The sequence below is a fragment of the Carcharhinus amblyrhynchos genome, chromosome 15, assembly GCF_965287045.1.
Source record: "Carcharhinus amblyrhynchos chromosome 15, sCarAmb.v2.hapA, whole genome shotgun sequence".
NCBI lineage: Eukaryota > Metazoa > Chordata > Chondrichthyes > Carcharhiniformes > Carcharhinidae > Carcharhinus > Carcharhinus amblyrhynchos.
The window spans coordinates 77608740-77624698 of record NC_137338.1 but is presented as its reverse complement, the minus strand read 5'-3'; the positions used below and the strand labels follow the sequence as shown (position 1 = coordinate 77624698).

Here is a 15959-nt window from a genome sequence, read left to right as displayed (position 1 = left end):
TGTAACTCACTCCTGGGTATTTGCTATTCTATATATAGACCACCCCGACTGGGAGCTCTGACCCTCTGACAGTTTGGCGCTCCCTCAGTCCTAACTCTTGGACAGTTTGGTGTTCCCTCAGCACTGACCCTCTGACATTGTCACACTCCAGTCAATGTTCAGCCCTCTTCAAATAAGCGAGACTCAGGCTGAAGGGTGAAGTGTTAATCAATCCCGAGCTTTCGACCTCGGCTGCCGCTCTCTGAATCTGCTCCCTCTCTGACTGCCTATCTCCAACATATCTGGCAGGAAATGCGTTGGTGCCGGCTGGAATCCATTAACAGCAAGCAGTTCCTGTAGCCGACACTTGCTGAGTTGCTAACGCATTATCCTGTTAGGCATTCCATTCGGGACTCCCTAGATGGCGTGTGGGAACAGCTTAGACCTCTCGGGTTTATGATTGGTGCCGCACTTTTGAGGAACACCTGAAAGCTGGCTGCTTCAAAGGCAAAATGAGGTAGGACATTATTGATATGCAGCTCACTGCTCTCTTCTCCCACACGTCCAGTCTCTACACATCCCCTCCCTCCCCCCAACAACCCCCTCCCCCGCACCCTCCTGCGAACTATTACCACTCTTGCCTAGGCTGGTAATTTTGCAGAGAGCAACGCACCTCCTGACTCCCCCCTACCACCCCTAAAGCCTGTCCACCATCTACAAGGCACAAGTCAGGAGTATGATGGAATACTCTCCCACTTGCCTCATGAGCGCGACTCCGACAACATTCGAGAAGCTCGACACACCAGCCCCCATTCAATCAACAGCTACCCCCCCCCCCCACCTTCGACATTCACTCCCTCCACTACTGTCGCACAGTGGCAGCAGTATATACCATCTACAAGATGCATTGCAGCAACACGCCAAGGCTCCTTTGGCAGCACCACTCAAACCCGCCACCTCTATCCCTTCTAAGGAAAAGGGCAACAGATGCCATGGGGAACACCCACTGCCTGCAAGATGCCCCTTTCAAACCCCCCACGCACACACGATCCAACTTGGAAATATATCGGCTGTTCCTTCACTGTGACTGGGTCAAAATCCTGGAGCTCCCTCCCTAACAGTGCTGTGGGTGTACCTACATTACACAGGTTGAGCAACATTGCCCCTGCATTGTTATGTGGAGTGGGCAGGCTTCTGAACAGGATTGTACAATTCTATTATGTTTAAATCAACTGATTGTGTCAGTGAGTTTCGGTAAAAAACTTCATTTGGAGAATTTTCTCCAATCCAAGTTAACGTCTGCAAGCAGGCGCAACTAATTAAAATCTTTCTGTTACACATGTCGCATTCAAATGACATGTTTGGCCCTTTAGCAACAGAAACATTAAACTGAGGCAGTCTCTCTTGTTTCCTCAGTCAGAAGGTTATAGATGAGAGCACCCAGTCAGCATCACCTAGTCTCTTAATCCAGATTCATTCCTATTCACTTCCAGACACCAAAGTCGGAGGAGTGGTAGATAGTGAAGAGGGGTATCATAGTTTACAGAGAGACTTGGACAAGTTGCAGAGCTGGGCCGAGAAGTGGCGGATGGAGTTTAATGCGGAAAAGTGTGAGGTAATTCACTTTGGCAGGAATAACAGATGTGTAGAGTATAGGGCTAACGGTAGGACTCTGAATAGTGTTGACGAACAGAGGGATCAAGGTGTATATGTGCATAGATTCCTGAAAGTTGGAAATCAAGTCGATAAGGTTGTTAGGAAGGCATATGGTGTCTTGGCGTTTATTGGTAGGGGGATTGAATTTAGGAGCCGCAACGTCATGTTGCAACTGTACAAAACTCTGGTGCGGCCGCACTTGGAGTGTTGTGTACAGTTCTGGTCCCCACATTATAGGAAGGATGTGGAGGCATTGGAGAGGGTGCAGAGGAGGTTTACCAGGATGTTGCCTGGTATGGAGGGAAGGTCCTATGAGGAGAGACTGAGGGATTTGGGGTTGTTTTCGTTGGAAAGAAAGCGGCTAAGAGGAGACCTTATTGAAACATACAAGATGATTAGAGGTATAGATAGGGTGGACAGTGATAGCCTCTTTCCTCGGATGGAGAAAGCTAGCACGAGGGGACATAGCTTTAAATTAAGGGGTGGTAGTTATAGGACGGATGTCAGAGGTAGGTTCTTTACCCAGAGGGTGGTGGGAGAATGGAATGCCCTGCCTGCTGCAATTGTAGATGCGCCTAGTTTGGGGGCGTTTAAGAGGTCCGTGGATAGGTTTATGGATGGAAAGGGATTGGTTTAGGTTAGAGGGTCATTGCTTTTCTCTTAATTGGTCGGCGCAACATTATGGGCCGAAGGGCCTGTTCTGCGCTGTAATGTTCTATGTTCTATAGAGCCAGTGCTGAGGGAGCGCCACACTGTGGGAGGGTCAGTGCTGAGGGAGTGCCGCACTGTGTGAGGGTCAGTGCTGAGGGAGCACCACACCGTGGGAGGGTCAGTGCTGAGGGAGCGCCGCACTGTGGGAAAGTCAGTGCTGAGGGAGCGCCGCACTGTGGGAGGGTCAGTGCTGAGGGAGTGACGCACTGTGGGAGGGTCAGTGCTGAGGGAGCACCGCACTGTGTGAGGGTCAGTGCTGAGGGAGTGCCGCACTGTCGGAGGTCAATTTACCTGCATTTACCTTGTCTATTCCTTTAAATACTTCAATGAGATCACCTCTGAGCCTTTGAGAGAATCCAGGGCCAGTTTTCCCCAGTCTCTCTCCATAAGGATTGTCCCACCATCCCTGGAACAAGTCTGGTGAGCCTTTGTCCTGAATGGCAATAATATCTTTTCTGAGGTAAGGGGACCAAAGCTGTATACACATTACTCCAGCTGCGCTCAAACCGCGCTCTTATACAATTGAAGCGAGTCCTCAATACTTCTGTACTCAACCTACTCACAATAAAGGCTTCCATTAGCTTTCCGAATAACTTGCTGCCTCTGCACACTAGCCTCCACTAACTTATTGACAAGGACACCCAGATCCCTCTATACATCTCAACTTTCTAATTACTTATCATGTAGGAAATACTCTGCAGAACTGTTCCCTCCATCAAAGTGGATTTCTTCACATTTTTCCACATTATATTCCATTTGCCCACTCACTGAATCTATCCAAGTCCTCCTGTGGCCGCTTTACATCTTCCTCACAACCCACTTTCCCACCTAGCTTTGTATCATCCACAAGCTTGGAAATATTACATTTGGTTGCCACATGCAAACCATTGATGTATGTTGTGAATAGCTGGGACTCAAGTACTGATCCTTGTGGTTCCCCACTAGCACAGCCAGCCAACATGAGAATGGCCCGTTCGCTCTATATCCTTTTTGATAAACAGTGCCCTTAAAGTACCTTGCTGGTTGTCCATTCCAGATGAATTCTATTAGTTCATATCTGCTGCAGTTATTGGGTGGAATTTTCCATTCTGGACACTTAAGTGCTGGCTGAGGCGAAAAAACTAGTGAGCAGCTTGCTGGCTGCACAGCCGTGTTTTCTCTTCGGATAATCCGCCACATCTTTTTAAAGGATGCCCCGATCTGCCCTGTTAAAAATACGTCTCCCCATGGCATATGGGGAAATCCACACCCCCCTGTCCTCAAACACATCCACAAGGGCAACCCTACCCACAGATACGGGGACCGCCCCCCACAGATACAGAGAACCCTACCCTCATACAATTGCAACATTCCATGCCCTCCCCCACTTCCCCGCCCAGGGGAAAGGGGAAAGTCTGCTCCATGTTCCATGGATAAAGGGACTCTCTAACATAGGCCCCTCCCCCAAACATAAGGAGAACCCCTACTCCCCCTTGCAATGGAATTCCCCAGAGGATCCCCCTTAGCATTGTAGTGTTGGGTTGCAGCTCCTCTACTCCAGGGGAATATACTTACCTGAGTGCCCCTAACAGGCTCCCTCTGCCTGGTTCATATTTCTAAAAAGCAATCAGAAATTTCGCCAACATGATGTCATGCCGGCGAAGGAGTGTTTTTTCCTTGGGGCAACATACCACAGAGGGGAGGCCTATAATAATATAATCCATATAATCCCAACCTTTCCAGGCACCAGCAAAGGCAGAGGGTAGAGAAAATCAGGAAAAGAAATATCACTGGCGAGAATCTTTTTTTCTCAGTCACGTGAGATGTTGTGCACCTGTGGTGAATGCCGACGCGGGGTCACTGCTCTTTAGTGTATCCTCTCGGAAATACCTAGAAAAATCTCAGGATGGCATGATGCCAGCACAGGATGGGGGCCTTTCGCAATCCCCAGGCAGAGTGGTGTCTTTTTTTTCTAGTATTCCACTCGGTGGGAATACAGGATTATACGTTCTGTTGCAGCCTGCACCGTTTTGACACTGCCTCTTAGAGTTCTTAGAGTTTTATTAAAAACCGAGTCAGAGAAAGACAAATGAGAAATTGTTCCTTTACAAAGCACATCCATGCAACCGTGCAAGGTGAAGACATAGATTATGTGGAGACAATCAAGGAGGGAGTAAGAGAGAATCAAACAGGATCAGGGATAGGTGGAGGCACAGAGAGATAAGGGAGCAGCAGGTAGTCAACATTGACAACTTACATTTTGAAAGCACATTACACACAGTCAAACACCCCAAGGTACTTCACAGGGCAGAACTGGACCCCGGAGCCACAAGAGAAGATATTAAGGACAGGTAACCAAAAGCTCAAAGAGGTAAGTTTTTAAAGAATGTCTTAAAGAAGAGAGATAGAAAGAGAGAAAGAGAGGGAGACAGAGAAAGAGAGACAGAAAGACAGAGAGACAGACAGAGAGAGACAGAGAGAAAAAAAGATAGAGAGAGAGAGAGAAAGAGAGAAAAAGAGAGAAAGAGAGAGAGAGGGGCGGAGAGAGACGGAGAGGAGAGAGAGACAGACAGAGACAGATGGAGAGGTTTAGAAAGATAATTCCAGAGCTTAGGGCCCACCAGGCAGCTGAAGGCATTGCCACCACTGGTGGAGCAATGGAATGTGGGATGCTCAAGAGGCCAGAATTGAAGGGTTGTCGGAGGTTACAGAGATAGGGAGGGTTGGAGGGGCTGGAGGAGATTATAGAGATAGGGAGGGTTGTAGGGGCTGGAGAAGTTTACAGAGATAGGGAGGGTTGTAGAGGCTGGAGGAGGTTATAGAGAGAGGGAGGGTTGTAGGAGCTGGAGGAGGTTTCAGAGATAGGGAGGGTTGTAGGAGCTGGAGGAGGTTATAGAGAAAGGAAGGGTTGTAGGGGCTGGAGGAGGTTACAGAGATAGGGAGGGTTGTGGGAGCTGGAGGCGGTTACACCTAGTTGGGGATGGGGGGAATGCAAAGCCATGGAGGGTTTGGTAACAAAGAAAGTGTTTGGGAGAGAGAGAATGAGCGAGGGAGGAATCAGAGAAGAACCAATAGAGGAGGAAATAGCAATGAAAGGGAGTGAGAGAGAACAAGGGGCAACTGACAATGTGTAGGGGGAGCAGCTATTTTGGATTGAGATGGTGGTAAATGTCTTCATTCAAGGTCCCAATGAATCTTAGAAATCCCAACCCAGAGAAAACTCAAAAAGGGAGAGAGACGATTGCTTTTAAACTGAACACATACAAAAGACTGATCTGATTTGAACAGGAAATGCTGAAAAACATCTGCAGGGCAGCATCTGAGAAGAGATAAACTGAGTCGAACTTTCAGAGTAGCGGTAGGTGGTGAACTTGTGCCAGAACTGTGAAGAGGCACGCAAGGGGCCTTTGGAGCACCGGTTAATGCTGGTAAACAATATATTCTTGCCTCTTTTACTTCCTTCTCTCAGTTCCACTCTGAACTGAACTGGTTCTCATTGTGCGGTCAAATCTACATTGGTCAGAGGCATACGTGACTGCCTCCAGCAAATGTCTTCACCGCTCCCTGCCTTCCAGAAAGAAAATCTTCACTCCCATAATGGCTGACTGGAAAATGGCAGGAGAGACTCTGTTCCACTCTTCAAATCCTGAGGAATTGTGTGATTGTTGCTGTCTTTGAGCACAAAGCTGGTACGCAGATGCAGCAAGTGACTGCGGAGGCAACCCGCACAATGGTCTTCCTTGCAAAGGGGATGGAGTACAAAAGTCGGGAATAGGCTATCAGGAAAGCTAATAGAATATTACCATTTATTGTGAGGGGAATTGATTACAAAAAGTAGGGAGGTTATACCTCAGTAGTACACGGCATTGGTGAGACCATATCTGGAGTGTTGTGTACAATGTGGGTGAGACTAATCCGGAGTATTGTGTACGGTATGGGTGAGACCACATCTGGAGTATTGTGTACAGCATTTGTGAGACCACAACTGGAGTATTGTGTACAGCATTGGTGAGACCACATCTGGAGTACTGTGTACAGTATGGGTGAGACCACATCTGGAGTATTGTGTACAGTATGGGTAAGACCACATCTAAAGTATTGTGTACAGTGTTGTCGGACCACATCTGCAGTATTGTGTACAGTACGGGGTCTCCTTATTTAAGGAAGGATTTAAATGTGTTGGGATTGGTCGAGAGAAGGTTTCCCAGACCCATCCCTGGAATGGGCGGATTGTCTGATGAGGAAAGGTTGGCAGTTTAGGCTTGTATCCGCTGCATTTTAGAAGAGTAAGAGGCAATTTGTTTGAAACATATAGACCGTGATTCTCCCATCCTGCTGCTCTAATTTTTTAGCACAGCAGGCCGGGAGGATTCTTCAATGGCTGATTCGTGGAGTCACGGGGCTGACCAGTAATCAGGAGGTCGGCAGTGCGGGGCCATTGCGCATGCGCTGATCTCGGTGCTGACAGATCGGTTCATGCTCCGTGGCCTGCTCAGCGTGCTGATTTGAGCCTCTCCAGTGGGGATAAGCCGCAGCCCCTGAAATTTTATGACATTCATGCTGGTGGCCTCTGCAGTGCACAGAGTGTGAGAGATTCTTCTCTGAACTCCCATTAAAAAACCTGGTGCGAATTACTCCAGAATCCGACATAGAATTTTTTGGGCAGAATTCTGCCAATGAGATCCTGAAAGGGTTTCTTGACAGGGTGGTTCTGGAGAAGTTGTTTCCTCTTGTGGGAGAATCTACAGCTGGGAGGGTGCAGGGTGTCACTGTTTAAATATAAGGGGGTCGCCCAGTGCAGATGGAGATGAGGAGAAATGATTTCTCTCAGAGCGGACTGAGTCTCTGGAACTCTTTTCCTCAGAAGGCAGGGAAAGCAGAGACTTGGAATCTTTTTAAGGCAGAGGTGGATAGATTCTGGATTAACAAGGGAGTGAAAGGTTATCGGGGGGGGGGGGTTGCTGGGAATGTGGGGTCAAGGTTACAATCAGATCAGCTGTGATCTTATTGAATGGGACAGCAGGCTCAAGAGACCAAGTGGCCTCCTCCTGCTCCTAATTCTTATGGAATTCTTGCTATATCTGTTGGTGTTTCTGCAGCTGAAGTACTACGGATGGTTTTAGTTTCCTAATTTAAGTAGGCATATACTAGTGCTAGAGGAAGCACAAGGAAAGTTCACCAGACTAATTCCTCGGAATACGGGTTATTTTCCCATGAGGAAAGATCAAGGACAAGAAGCTGATAGCCCTTGGAGTTTAGAAGAATGAGAGGCAATCTCACTGAAACATATAAAATTCTGAAGGGGGGTGGTGTTTGACAGGGTCGATACTGAGAAGCTGTTCCCCCATCCCCTCAATCCCACCCAACCCGACTGGAGAATCTGGAACATGGTGATGGGGGAGGGAACTTCAGTCTCAGGATAAGGGGTGGCCCTTTTGGATGCTGAGAGATCGAGAAATCTTTGGAATTCTCAACCCCAGAGGAAACACATAATTGGGAATATTTGAAACAGAGTGGGGGATTTTCAGAGTGAGGGGATCGAGGGATAGGTGGTGGTGGAGAAAGTAGAGTAGAAGTAGGAAATCAGCCACAATGGTATAGAATGGGGGAAACTTGAGGAGCAGAATGGCCTCCTCCAGCTTCTACTTTTTTTGTTCTTATGTGAGGACACTGTGATAATGTGGGAAAAGTGGCAGCTAGATTGTGCACAGCAAGATCCCACAAACAGCAGAATCACCCAAATCATCTGATTTTTAAGTGATGTTGGTTACGGGATAAATATTGACCCCAAGAGAACCCTTTCTGCTTCCAATCATGGCTGTGGGATCTTGTAAATACACCCAAGAGGACAAATAGATGGATCCAGTTCAACATCACTTCTAAGAGTGCCACCCTCCTTCAGCGCAGATCCTCGACAGCGCAGTGCTCCCTCAGCACTGAGCCTCCGACAATGCGGAGTTCCCTCAGCACTGAGCCCCCCCACAGTGAGGTGCTGACTCAGCACTAACCATCTTATAGCGCAACATTCCCTCAGCACTAATCCTCCCACAGTGCGACGCTCCCTCAGCACTGACCCTCCCACAGTGCAGACATCCCTCAGCACTGACCCTCCAACATTTTCAAGTTTGCTAATGACACCACCATAGTGGGTTGGATCTCAAACAATGATGAGACAGAGTACAGGAATGAGATAGAGAATCTGGTGAATTGGTGCGGCAACAACAGTCTCTCCCTCAATGTCAACAAAATGAAGGAAATTGTCATCGACTTCAGGAAGCGTGAAGGAAAACATGCCCCTGTCTACATCAATGGGGACAAAGTCGAAAGAGTCAAGAGCTTCAAATTTTCACATGTCCAGATCACCAATAACCTGTCTTGATCCCCCCATGCTGACATTATAATTAAGAAAGCCCACCAACTACATTCATGACATTTGGTAGTTCCTTGTGGTCTTGGGCAAAGCAGGAGGCATACCAACCTGTGATATAACTGGAAAGAATGTTTTCTATGGTGCATCTGTAAAGGTTAGTGAGAGTCGTAGTTGACATACCAAATTTCCTTGGTCTTCTAAGAAAGTAGAGGTGTTGGTGGGCTTTCTTAACCAAATGTAGGCATGGGGGGACCAGGACAGATTGTTGGTGATCTGGACACCTAAAAACTTGAAGCTCTCAACCCTTTCTACTTTATCTCCATTGATGTAGGCAGGGGCATGTTCTCCTCTATGCTTCAACACTGGGCCTCCGACAGTGCAGTGTTCCCTCAGTACTGACCCTCCAATAACGTGGTGCTCTCTCAACACTGACCCTCTGACAATGTGGCGCTCCCTCAGCACTGATCCATCATCAGTGCAATGCTCCCCCAGTATTGACCCTCCGACAGTGCAGTGCTGCCTCAGCACTGACCTTCCGACAATATGGTGCAGTCTCTGTACTGAGCCTCCGATAATGCAGAGCTCCCTCAGCACTGACCCTCTGACAGTGCAGCACTCCCTCAGTATTGACCCTCCAACAGTGCAGCAACCCCTCAGTACTGAGCCTCCGACAGTGCAGCACTCCCTCAGTACTGAGCCTCCGACAGTGCAGCACTCCCTCAGTTCTGAGCCTCCAACAGTGCAGCACTCCCTCAATACTGAGTCTCCAAAAGTGCAGCACTCCCTCAGTATTGAGCTCCGACATTGCAGAGTTCCTCAGCACTGACACTCCCATAGTGCGATCCACGCCAGTGTTAACCCTCCAACAGTGTGGCGCACCCTCAGTCCTGACCCTCCAATAGTGCATAGCTCTCTCAATACTCACCCTCCAAGGGAGTAGCACTCCCTCAGAACTGACACTGCGTAGGAAGATGCTTTGGGTTGGCTTTTCGGGCTTAATTCTCTTGAGTTGGGGTTCAAACCTATGATCTTCTCTCGCTCTGTGGGCAAGCCTGCTGCCATTAAGCCACAAATGAGAGCGAAGGGTGTTCAGTGACTGTCGTCAGAGGTTGTTTCAAGGCTTTGAGGCCTGTTCTCTTGGCCCTCACTTCCTTTCACACTCAAACCACAATCTCTGACCCACCCTCACAAACCACAAACCCACACTGAGGACATTTCTCAATTGGCTGCTTCGAGGCAGTGCATCTGCTTCCGTGAGGGTACCGTACCGTCTGTTCCTGCTGCGTGTGGACATAGAACCTGAGGCAGAGGGAGGCGAGGTGCCTTTTCCAATATCCTCGCCCCTCGGTGACCACGCCCGACACCGCAAGGCCAGAGGTTCAGGGGGTCATCAGGACAGATTCCGACGCCACGTCTAGGAGGCAAGCGGTGAGTGAATGCAGAAAAAACTATCAGTTCTGACAAAGGCAGAGAGAGAGAAGGAGACAGAAAAAGGGAGACAGAGAGACACTGAGAGAAAGACAGTTAAGGGGTCAGTGCAGAGAGAGGACTGCACTGTCCAAGGGTCAATGAAGAACGAGCGTTGCACTCTGGGAGGGTCAGTGCTAAAGGAGCGCCACACTGTGGGAGGGTCCGTGCTGAGGGAGCGCTGCACTGTGGGAGGGTCAGTGCTGAGGGAGCGCCGCACTGTGGGAGGGTCAATGCTGAAGGAGCGCCGCACTGTCGGAGGGTCAGTGCTGAGGGAGCGCTGCACTGTTGAAGGGTCAGTGCTGAGGGAGTGCCACACTGTTAGAGGGTCAGTGCTGAGGGAGTGCCACACTGTCGGAGGAGAGTCAGTGCTGTGGGAGTGCCATGCTGTCGGAGAATCAGTGCGGTGGAAATGCTGCACTGTCTTTCTTTCTCTCACTGTTTCACTCTGTGTCTCTATTTCTCCATCTCTCTCTGTCTCTCTGTATGTCTACCTCACTCTGTCTCACACTCTCTTACTCTGTCTCTCTCTCTGGATATAAATTGTCCCATTGGTAAGACACAGCATGGGTCCATAAAGGGCAGATCATGTTTGACTAATTTGGTGGAATTCTTTGAGAACATTATATGTGCAGTGGACAATGGGGAACCTGTGGATGTGGTGTATCTGGATTTCCAGAAGGCATTTGACAAGGTACCGCACCAAAGACTGCTACATAAGATAAAGGAGCGCAGTGTTACAGGTAATGTATTAGCATGGATAGAGGATTGGCTAACTAACAGAAAGCAAAGAGTGGGGGTAAATGGGTGTTTTTCTGGTTGGCGATCAGTAACTAGTGGTGTACCTCAGGGGTCAGTATTGGGACCACAATTGTTTACAATTTACATAGGTGATTTGGGGACCAAGTATAGTGTGTCGAAATTCGCAGATGACACTAAGATGGATGGAAGAGCAAAGTGTACAGAGGACGCTGAAAGTCTGCAAATGGATATAGATAATCTAAGTGAATGGGTGAGGGTCTGGAGTACAATGTTGGTAAATGTGAGGTCATCCATTTTGATAGGAAAAACAGCAAAATGAACTATTATTTAAATGGTAAAAAATTGCAACATGCTGCTATGCAGAGAGACCTGGGTGTCCTTGTGTAAGAATCACAAGGAGTTGGTTTGCAGGTGCAGCAGGTAATTAAGAAGACAAATGGAATTTTGTCCTTCATTGCTAGAGGGATGGAGTTTAAAAACAGTGGGGTTATGTTGCAGCTGTATAAGGTGCTGTTGAGACCACACCTGGAGTATTGTCTAACGTTTTGGTCTCCTTACTTGAGAAAGGATATACTGGCACTGGAGGGGGTGCAGAGATTTACTAGGTTGATTCCTGAGTTGAGAGGGTTGGCTAAAGAGGAGAGACTGAGTAGACTGGGACTATACTCATTGGAACTCAGAAGAATGAGGGGTGATCTCATAGAAACACATAAGGTTATGAAGGGAATAGATAAGACAGAAACAATGAAGTTGTTTCCACTGGTGGGTGAAACTAGAACAAGGCAGCATAGCCCCAAATTAAGGGAAGCAGATTTAGGACTGAGTTGAGGAGGAACTTCTTCACACAAAGGGTTGTGAATCTGTGGAATTCCCCACCCAGTGAAGCAGTTGAGACTATCTCATTGAATGTTTTTAAGGCAAGGATAGATAAATTTTTGAACAGTAAAGGAATTAAGGGTTATGGTGAGTGGGTGGGTAAGTGGAGCTGAGTCCACGAAAAGATCAGCCATGACCTTATTGAATGGCAGGGGAGGCTCGAGGGGCCAGATGGCCTACACCTGCTCCTAGTTCTTATATTCTTATGCTCTCTCTCACTCTGACTCTCTCCATCTCTTTCTCGTCTATCTCTCACTCTCTGTCTCTCTCTAACTTACTCTCTCTCCATCTCACACTTTGTCGCCCTCTGTTTCACTCACTCTCTCTGAGTCACACATGTGCAGTTTGGGGTATGGGTTGGGGTAGTGTGACAGAGAGTGCACAGAGGAAGTGAGAGAGATTCTGATGTGCAGCTGAGAAACTGTGAGTGAGGGTACTATGATTCAGTTCTCGTGTCACTGAGTGCAGTTTGTGTATGGGGCAGGAGGGGTTGGGATAGGTTACACTCAGCTTCCTTAACCCCATCCCACCCTCCCCCAACCCCACTTGATCTCCCCAGGCAGCAGCTGCTGCTCTGCTTTCTGGGAGAGATCTTTGATTCTCGGGAAACAAGGGTGGATGCAATCGGAGCCCTGCTGCGATGTACACTACAGTTGATGAACCTGCACTGTTCACAAAGAATGAGACCAATGCCTCTTCCTGGATATATAGGTGTCACCCTCCCCCCATTTCCCTCCGCCACCTCAGGCACCTGGTCTCACCCCCCAGGCTGCTGCTCAGTGTCCCCCCCCTCATCAGACCCCTTCCCTGGGTCACAGGGGATATAGCAGCTGGGCAGAACTCAAGTCTAGGCAGTGTACCCCGCCCCTTACAGTGGACATTGGGGTATGGGGTTGATGGGGGTAAAGCAGATATGCTGAGTTGGGGTGTATTGTTCTGATAGTGCGGACAGTCAGCAATACTTTCCACAGTCAAAAAGCAGTAAAAAGAGTTAATGGAGCTGATTGCAAGCTCTCCTCTGTGCTGTGCCTGGGACAGTGGGGAGTGGCGAAGGGGGAGGGCACAGAGGGAGACCTCTGTCTCTGGCTCCTCCTCTAATGATGGGGAAAACCTGCGGAGTGCCCTGCTTCACCCACTCTGTCTCTCTCTCTCAGTTCTCCAGCCTCTCCCACTCACACCATGGCCTGCAGGACAGATAACAAGGACTCCAACTGTCATTCTCTCTATCAGCACGGTGAATTTCATACTCATTGCCTTGTGTGTCAGCTCAAGGGAGAGAGCAAGAGGGAGAGACACACAGACAGAGAAAGTGAAACAGATAAGACAGAAAGAGGGAGAGAGATATATGGAGAGAAAACAGCATGAGAGAAAGAGCCATACACACACAGAAAGTGAAAGAGATAGAGAGAGGAGACAGAGAGAGAACAGAGTGAGAGAGGGAAAGGGGGGAAAAGACACACTGACAGAGACAATGAAACACAGCGAGGAAGAGACAGAGAGAGAGAAAGAGAGACAGAGACAATCGGAAAGAGAGAAAGAGATGGAGAAAGAGACAGAAAGAGAAACAGAGAGAACGGGAAAAGCTAAGACAGAGAGTGAGGGCTGCTTAATGTTAAAACAGTTGGAGGATTTGCTATTTTCTCAGTCCCTATCCTCCCTCCAAACACGACTTTGGTGCTGAGCTCAGAGCTCCACCATACTAACTCCATCTTCAGTACATCATCATAACAGTAAATACTTCCCCTGGGGAGAAGCCAGTGTTCGACTGTGGTGGGTTGCTCACAATCCCTGTCCAAATTCCATGGGTGCAGTCCAGAGCATGAGGTCAAATCCAAGGCCCCCACCTGCCCCCTTGGGCAGATGACAAAGATACCTTGATTATATTGGAAGTGGGCAGGGAAAAGGGGATGAGCGAGGGGGTGCAAATATTCTCCCTGTTGTTGTGAAGGGAGGGGCAGGGTATGCTGGGGAGAGCTCAATGTTCATCCAACAAACAACAGTTTGTTCATGAACAAACAACAGTTCATGAAAACAGATGACATGGGTCATATATCCCATTTGCTGTCCGGGGGATCTTCTCATGCACAGATTGGTGGTTCTTGCATCACGGCAGCAGGAAGCCCTTGAAGAAAGTCCAACAACATTGTCCAGAAAATGTGTCGGCAGGACTGCCAGTGGTAAGGGGGATAAAAAGGCAAGTTGGAAATTGGAGCTCAGAGAAGGAAGACTGGTTTAAGTAAAGGCTGAGGGCACACAAAGAGATGTGTCTGTCTGTCTGTCCGTAAACAAGGGGTACTTTCGCTGATGGTATTCGACTATGATTCTTTATTGGGGTCAGTCAGATCCATTCAATTAACCCTCCAACCTCACACACAGCACAACGATAGATTGACAAAGACATTGACCCCTCCAGGAAGAAGCAACTCAGTGTGGCCAAGGGAGCAGCTCATTCTCTCTCCATCTCTCTGCTCTGTCTTTGCCTCTCTCTCTGTCTCTCTCACTACCTTTCTCTTGCTTGTCGCTGTCTGAATCTCTCTAGCTGTTTCTCTCTTGCCATGTCTGCTTTTGTCTCTCTCCCTCCCGCTCTGCCTATCTCACTCGCTCCCAGTCTCTCTCTGCCTCCTTCTCTCTCAGTTATTCTCTCCCTTTCTGTCTGCCACAGTCTCTATCTCTCTCCTGCTCCTTCTTAAGAGTCCTGACAATCTGTGGTGTTCAGATTGCCACAGAAGAGCTTGAGCTTGCAGGCTCCCTGGTGCCAGCTCTGCCACCTGGTCTAACCATGCCACCATAAAAGCATGGTGCTCTCTTTCCGTCACTCCTGTTCTTTCAGCATCCCCTCGCTCTGTTTCGCTTTCTTTCTGCTGTTATTTTTCTCTCTCAGGGCTGCTGGCGCTTTTGGAGAGTCATTGCTGAGAGAGTGGCACACTGTTGCAGGGTCAGTGCTGAGGGAGTGGTGCACTGTCAGAAGGTCAGTGCTGAGGGAGCACTGCACTGATTTCATTTGATTTATTGTCACATATATTAACATACAGTGAAAAGTATTGTTTCTTGTTTGCTATACAGGCAAAGCATACCGTTCATAGAGAAGGAAAGGAGTGAGTGCAGAATGTAGTGTTATCGTCATAGCTAGAGTGTAGAGAAAGATCAACTTAGTGTGAGGTAGGTCCATTCAAAAGTCTGATGGCAGCAGGGGAAGAAACTGTTCTTGAGACGGTTGGTACGTGACCTCAAACTTTAGTATCTTTTACCCAATGGAAGAAGGCGGAAGAGAAAATGTCCAGTGTGCGTGGGGTCCTTGATTATGCCGGCTGCTTTTCTGAGGCAGCGGGAAGTGTACACAGAGTCATTGGTCGGGAGGCTAGTTTGCGTGATGGACTCGAGGTCATTCATAACCCTTTGTAGTTTTTTGCGGTCTTGGATCAAGCAGAAGCTATACCAAGCTTTGATACAACCAGAAAGAATGCTTTCTATGGTGCATCTGTAAAAGTTGGTGACATGCCAAATTTCCTTAGTCTTCTGAGAAAATGGAGTGATCTTTCTTAATGATAATATCGGCTTGGGGGGTCCAGGATAGGTTGTTGGTGATCTAGGCACCTCGAAACATGAAGCTCCTCAACCATTTCCACTTGGTCCCCATTGATGTAGACAGGGGCATGTGCTCCACTACGCTTCCTGAAGCCGATGACTATCTCCTTCATTTTGTTGAAATTATTGAGAGTTTATTGTCGTAGCACCAGTTCACCAGATTCTGTATCTCTTGCCTGTGCTCCGTCTCGTCATTGTTTGACATCCAACCCAATTGGAGGGGAATTTGGCCACACGGTCAGAGGTGTATAAGGAGGATGATATGGGGCTGAGGACACAGCCTTGTGGGGCATTGGTGTTGAGCATGATCATGGAGGAAGTGTTGTTGCCTGTCCTTATTGATTGCGGTCTGTGAGTTAGGAAGTTCAGAATCCAGTTGCAGAGAGAGGAGCTGAGCTCCAGGCCACGGAGTTTGGAGATGAATTTAGTAGGAATAAGGTGTTGAAAACTGAGCTGTAGTCCATAAGTAGGAGTCTGACATAGGTGTCCTTGTCATCTAGATGTTCCAGGGTTTAGTGTAGGACCAGGGAGATGGCGTCTGCTGTGGACCTGTTGCAGTGTAGGCAAACTGTAG

At 48.4% G+C, this 15959-nt stretch overlaps 1 protein-coding gene across 2 annotated transcripts in view; it reads left to right on the top strand.

Moving 5' to 3' along the window:
• Nucleotides 1–276: 276 nt before the first annotated feature.
• Nucleotides 277–15959, top strand: part of LOC145353486 (IQ motif and SEC7 domain-containing protein 2-like) — an 84149-nt gene continuing 68466 nt past the window's right edge. Inside the window, exon 1 of one of the 2 annotated variants that reach the window (XM_080204289.1) lies at nucleotides 277–496. In XM_080204289.1, coding sequence (XP_080060415.1) covers nucleotides 492–496 — 5 coding nt within the window. In that variant the 5' untranslated portion in view covers nucleotides 277–491. Of the gene's footprint in view, nucleotides 497–10067; nucleotides 10124–15959 lie in introns of those variants that run through there. The other variant, XM_080204290.1, reaches the window with a different exon arrangement.